Source organism: Lolium rigidum, chromosome 1 (genome assembly GCF_022539505.1).
Source record: "Lolium rigidum isolate FL_2022 chromosome 1, APGP_CSIRO_Lrig_0.1, whole genome shotgun sequence".
NCBI classification, from domain to species: Eukaryota; Viridiplantae; Streptophyta; class Magnoliopsida; order Poales; family Poaceae; genus Lolium; species Lolium rigidum.
This window is the reverse complement of record NC_061508.1, coordinates 258,368,662-258,375,463: the sequence shown is the minus strand read 5'-3', so window position 1 is coordinate 258,375,463 and position 6,802 is coordinate 258,368,662. Positions and strand designations below refer to the sequence as shown.

Here is a 6,802-nt window from a genome sequence, read left to right as displayed (position 1 = left end):
TGTCCCCCGCCCGCTACCTATGCAACGCAGATCTACCATCCATTCGTATCTGCAGCTACTCCACTGCACAGGCTTTCTTTGCGTTAGGGCATCTCCAGCGGTGCGACGCATTCCGCGAGCGTCCGTTTGCGTCGCGCTGCCGACGCAAAAATGACCGTTTTTGTCCGGGCGTCCGTTTACGTCTGGGGTCTGCTCCAGCGGGACGACGCATTTAATTTTTTTTCTTTTTCCCTCTTCTCCATTTAAACATAGTTTCAAATATAACATTTTGAAACATAATTTTACACAAACTAACACATAGTTTGGAATATGATTTACACAAACTAACACATAGTTTGAACCATGGTTGGCACAAATATAAAATTTTAAAAAAAAGAAGTCAGTTGTGTTGATTTCCGTATGTCCGCTGCCAAGAAAGAACATTCAAGGGCACCCAGTCACCCAAACTGGAAAATCCAGCGGGAGGAGATGGTGCCCTTGTTGGTTCTACCGATGAAGCGAACATCCGAAACCTCGACTATCGGCTTCGTCCGGCCCGTAGCCGGATTCGGCTGCAAAGAAAGAACACTCAACGTTCTAACTATCGGTGTCGGAGCCGGAGTCGTCGGTGTGGTAGTGCCTAAGGCGAGGCCGTGTCGTCGAACACCTTGACGATCATCTCGCCGTCCCCTCGTAGAGGAAGGTGAGCCGGCAGCCGGGCTCGAGGTCGAGGTCACGAGCGAACTTGTCCCACCCCGTGTGCGGGTACATCTTGCCCCGCCCGTCGAACAGGACCTCCACGTTCCAGCGGCAGAAGTTGCAGCTGGCCTCCCGTAGCTGCAAGTGCGCCGGCTCGACGCCGTCGACGAACTCGGCGAACTTGTCTGGTAGCCGCTTGATGGCGAGTGGGTCGTCGTCGATGCGGAGGAGGAACTCGAGGCAGCGCTCCTCCTGCGAGGACGAGGAGGGCGCAGGCGACGGCGAGCGTGGGGCCGTAGCTGCTCCACCACGGCGGCCCCTGCCCCGGCTACAGGGGCGCCCAGGGCCGCGGCCTCGACCGCCTCGCCGGCCACCAGGACCGGCCATGGACTTCCTCGCGGGCTTGGCTGCATCGCAGGAACACCTAGGTGGCGCTACGGTCGAGCTTTGTGGTGGCTAGGGTTTCTTTGGAGGAGTGGATGAGGAAGAAGAACGCGCGCCCCTTTTATATGGGCCGGCGGCATGCGGTGGCCGCGGGACGCGTGGTGTCGCCATTAACCTGGTTGGCGGAGGTGGACGGCCGCTCGGCAGCCGAGGCATCGTCGCCATTAAAGTGGCGCAGTGTGCCGAAGCGATGCAGCGATGCAGCTTTGCAGTCGCTGGCGCGTTTGAGAAGACGCATCGACGCAGGATCGCTGCCAGGCGGGCCAGCCGAAACGTCCGCCAGACACGAGCGGACGTTTCCGGACGTCCGTAGAGACGCATCGCTGGCGCATATTTGGGCCAGATTTGCGTCTCCGCGGACGGCCCGGTCACTTTGCATCGCCCCGCTGGAACATACTCCAGACGCATTTTCGGTCACGGCAGACGAAAACGGTCGTTGAGCGTCCGTTTGCGTCGCGCCGCTGAAGATGCCTTAGGGAATTTACGCTATCCACACAAGCTGCATCACATATTCCCGCCCACTTATCATTACATGCTTTGCGACTTTGCGTATATAAAGCATTTGGGTGGCTATGTGCTGAATATGTGAAGAAGTGTCCCTGATTAGTGATTGTTGTACTACTAGCACAAGAGACAAGCACGAGTGAGAAATAATATAGGAGAGTGAGGACTGAGGAGATCGACTCGATCGTCCAGATCGATGGAGGACGTGAGCTTCGATTCCTTCTGGGAGACGCCAAGCTTCTTGGACGCCCAGGTGCTCGAGTTCGACTTCCAGGCCCAGGTGCTCGAGCTCGACTTAGTTGACAGGTCAGCCTCCACCATGAACGTAGCTCCCATTTAGATCCCGCCGCACTCTGTTTCCTGATCTCCCCGGGCAGAACATTGCCGGCGTCTACGTGATTGTTCGTTCCTTTTCTGCCTACTCCTCGTTTGATCAATTAGCCTGGTTGATCGTTGCAGCATGTACCAGCCGGGGGAGGATTCGCTGTCCGGTCTCTACTCCTGCTACGACGACTCGAGCTCGCCGGACGGCGCCAACTCCTGGTCGACGGGCACCACGAGGGCGGCCAGGGAGAGCAAGAACATGATCATGGAGAGGGACCGCCGCAGGAAGCTCAACGAGAAGCTCTACGCCCTCCGCGCCGTCGTCCCCAACATCACCAAGGTCAGTGCGCGCCTGCGCGTGCCGTTGATCGATCGACATGTGTTCAATACAATTCAACGATTTAACCCGGTTTGTGCGACGTTATCTATAGATGGACAAGGCGTCCATCATCCAGGACGCCATCGCCTACATCGAGGAGCTGCACCAGGAGGAGCGGCGGATCCTCGCGGATATTTCCAACCTCGAATCGGGCAGCTGCACCGCCGTGGTCAAGACGGAGGAAGACGGCGCCGGTTTTCCGCCATGGAAGAAGATGCGGAGGGCAGCCTCAGCCTCCTGCATCAGCGACGCCATCTGTTCCCCTGCCACTCGTCCTGTCGAAATCCTCGAGGTAATTATTGATGGCCTACTAGCACTGCATAATAACGGTCCTGTTGCTCAGTGCTGACTCAGCCAAAGCCCAGCTGCTTAGGCTGCTCATAGTGGAGAGTAACTTAGACTAGTAACATATGTCATGTTACTAGTCTAAGTTACTACCTTCATAGTGGGTAGTAACTTAGATGTGGTTTCATGCAATGTCTCATTATGTTGTAGACTCATATTGCTTTGGGGTGTGTGATGTTATGGTAACATAGCTAGTTACCACCTCCCTCTGTTTCTTCATTTATTGCTATGCCATGTCACCAAAACACCTTGAAATGTGTGATGTTACTATCTAAGTTACTCCCACTATGAGCAGTCTTACTAGCATGTTGACTTGTCGGGGGCAATGGGTGTCCGGCCGATAAAATAGAAACCACAAGTCCACTAAACTATTTTACTAGTAATAAGTTTGGTCTACAACCAGGGGTTTCCCAAAATAGCACAAACCATGCATGACTTATGAACAAATTACATATACAACAATACTTATGAACAAACATAGGATAAAGTCGATATATGCCTCTACTAGCTTGCTTTGTGATTTCTCGGAAATGAGCCTAGCTGGGAGCCTAGTTCAACTTGAATTTGGGCGGAAACAAGAAATGTAGCTCGTACAACATGTAGGCCATTTTTTGAATGCCACACAAAAATGGCGATCTAATAATTTTTTGGAGGTTTTTAAATTTGCATTGTTCACTACTTCCGATTTTCACTTTTGTTATTTTTACACACCCTAAAATATAGAGTATTCTGAGATGAAATTTTGCAGCTTTATAGAATACATCATTACCTACATCTAGGTTTTTTTATGAATTTTTTAGAACTCTAAAATCCCGTTTTCAAATTCTCCTAAACAAAGGTTTACATGTAGACCGAGCTACAAAACCCCATGGATTTGGGTGCCTATTTCTTCTAGTAAGAAAAAAGTTAACCTAGTTTCTCTTATGTAATCTTTGCTCTGTTTCTTCTTCTGTACACACCAATCTCGACCTTCACGTTGACATGGAAAAACTTATCTCATTAGCCTTAGATATAGCAAATTCTTTCAATAAAAGGTAGTACAATCGAAACATTAGGACACACAACCTCGTCGCCTCACCCATTTAACTGAGACAAATATAAATATTGACAAGCTAATCTTTTTTAATGACTAAAATGAGACATAGGGTATACAAGAGCCTCTAGCTAGAGGCTGATCATTAATTGGCCGTGAGTTGTTCACTTCCGGCAAGGGTTGGAAAGCGGACATGCAGCGAGGCTGCATATAGGTAATCAAAAGTCAAACATATACTATTCTGAAATTAAAATTGCACTAGGTTGATTTTTATAACACATATATGTGGGTTTATGCGGGGTCCTGCTTGAAATCTTACCAACAACAATTGAAGTGGGCTTAACTTCCAATCCAATACAAATCACATTCCAACTAAAGAAAATCCTACTTCTAAAATACTTTGCATCAACTTTCAACTCAAAATTTTGTCTCTAACATCAAAGCTTTCCTCTCCAAAAAGGATGCAAGTTCTCGTACCCAAGGTATGATTTTTTTTGATACAAAACTAAACTTCAGGTCTACAAATTGGAGGTTTTTGTGGACTACATGTCATCATATTATTGGTGTCGGTAGTGCTTGAATGGATCCACATAGGATGAAAGGGGTTACTTGTGTAAATCAAAGAGTGCGGGAGAAAGGCACACCCAACGATGCTCGAGGAAACTCTTGTTAGCGCGAAACAGAAGGTTGTCTTCTAGCGAGAAGTAACTCTTAGTGTGAAAGTGACGAGGGAAGCACATGATACTGAGTTAAAGAAGCGAGAGAGATAGGAGACTCTCTGCCACGCAAAATGGCAAGATAATGACATGAGGAATAAGCGAAAATGCGATGAATGCAGCAGAAAAAAGATAGAGAAGGTGCGGACCAGGTAGTTAGAAGCTCCGGGCATGAGTCTTTGTCCAAGTTACTATCACTCATGGACGATCATCAATTAGCACTTTAGCAGAGAAAGTGAAGGTGCGGACCAGGTAGTTAGAAGCTCCGGGAATGAGTCTTTGTCCAAGTTACTATCACTCACGGACGATCATCAATTAGCACTTTGGGCTATTTGTTCATAAGAAGGCTTATTGGTGCAAATATTTCTTTATATGAAAATAACAAAAAAAATCTGGGATAAATGGAATGTGTCAAAACAGGAGGAAACATTTGCTTCAAACTAAGGATATTTCATTTTGTGCGGAACATATCTTCGACATCAGGCACTCCTAGGTCAAACGTCAGTCCTATGTGATACTAGATGGAAAGAAAAACCAATATAAACATGCATCGGGCGATATATTGTGGTTTGTGCAGCTGGAAGTGACGGAGGTAGGTGAGAAGCTGGCGGTGGTGAGCATGAGGTACGCCAAGACGAGGGGCGCCATGGCGATGGTGTGCAAGGCGCTCGAGTTGCTCAGTCTCAAGGTCATCACAGCAAACGTTACCACGCTGGCCGGCAGCATCGTCCACACCATGTTCGTCGAGGTAAACATCATTTGCTGCCTTTCTCCGTCCAACTAATTTGGTCCCATCGGTCGTCTATCATACTTAGATCATCTCCTGATTTCGCTAGAAGGAAAGGGACTGCTCCGTCTGTCTTGCTCGTTTGCAGCTGATGAATTCTCTGTGTGACGTCAGTTCGATGACATCACGTTAATGGCGTCATACGCAGGTGCTAGCACGGTTTAGAGAGAAAGAAAAGAAGGCATACGCTGGTTTTTCTTGATGAATTTGCTAGATTCGGGAGTTGTCTTTTACTCTTGATACGGAAAGATTTGGAGGTCGGCGTCTTCTCTTGTTCTTTTCCAACCCGTTCAACAATAATGCGTTCACTTCTGCTTTTCTTTTGGCTTTTGCAACGATTGACCGACGGACATACACGCGTACACCGGCCAAATCCAGCATGCTCTATACGCACCAACATACAAGGAGTTGCTGCTGTTGCCTCATTATGCACAACCTAGGAACACACATAAATTCCTGGGCCTCTGTGTACAAACAAGGTCAAGTTTTTGGCCAATGGTAGGAGCCATTTATTTTCTCTAACAAAACCTAGTTCTTCTTTTCAGACAGATGGAATGTATGCTGCTGAGACGATCAAGGAGACGGTACAGGCTGCGATCGGCCAGCTCCATGTAACAAGAAGCCCACTCAAGTCCATGAGTTACCGATGAACATTATGTGCAACCCATGGCCATCCTTGGCTACCGATGTTCCTTCATGTTCATTGCATCACTATGGGTCATGTGAGAAGCCTCTCCTCCTGCACTCTAGTACTCCTACATCTACTTCTAATAACGTGACAACCAGCTGCAATTGATCATATCGCCGCAGTAAACAAATGTGTTCCTGGACTTCATGTATTTGTTCTACACAAATTTTGGCAATAATACGACAGGATAGTCTATACCAGTGTGTGCGAAACTGAAACCGGTTTGAGATCCGTAGAAACCGGCCTTCTTTAACGTCTTTCTTCTATCGCTCAATGTCGGTTAATGCTGTGGCTTCAATGAAACAAGACCAGTGGGCTACTAAGTGGATATGAGTCTAATTCAGCTCCTTTGTTTTCAAGGATATGTCCCGGGAAATGTATCAATCACACGGACGAAGAAGTGGACAGCACGCTTACAACACTAACCCAACAGTTAACCATGATTCTAGATACAAACACAAGGACTTGCTTAGCCCACCAAGAGACTTAAAGTCGGACACTTCTATAGAAGGAGGACATCTTCAAGACTGGCCTAGCCAACATACCTTCCACCCTCCGCGTGTAGAGGAGCCAGCGAATGATCGACAAGACCTGCCTAGTCTCGTCAAAGGCTACAACTTGAAAGCACCAACGATGGCGTGCATTGCACCGCATAGTCTTATGTCTTGTACAACGACAAACATCAAAGCAATACACACCAGATGTAACATGCACAACCAAATCGTGTCTCTCGAAGCGATTCTTCCGACAAACAAGCGTCGTCGAGGATGCAAGCATCTCCAATCCAGCTCGTTGGTTCTAGGTTTTCACCCAGAGACAAAGCCCGGAGGGTGAGGAAGATGTTGGACTCCTCGATGAGGCTTCTAAGGAGGGAAACGACGCCCGGATGTTTCACCATCGTCGG

The 6,802-nt window shown here is 48.2% G+C and overlaps 1 protein-coding gene across 1 annotated transcript; it reads left to right on the top strand.

Moving 5' to 3' along the window:
• Positions 1 to 1,728: 1,728 nt before the first annotated feature.
• On the top strand, positions 1,729 to 6,217 carry LOC124683559 (transcription factor BHLH6-like). Its single transcript, XM_047218053.1, has 5 exons — positions 1,729 to 1,932; positions 2,086 to 2,290; positions 2,382 to 2,621; positions 5,001 to 5,171; positions 5,756 to 6,217. The coding sequence occupies exons 1-5, from the start codon at positions 1,823 to 1,825 to the stop codon at positions 5,858 to 5,860; spliced, it is 831 nt and encodes a 276-aa protein (XP_047074009.1). The 5' UTR covers positions 1,729 to 1,822; the 3' UTR covers positions 5,861 to 6,217.
• Positions 6,218 to 6,802: the final 585 nt, after the last annotated feature.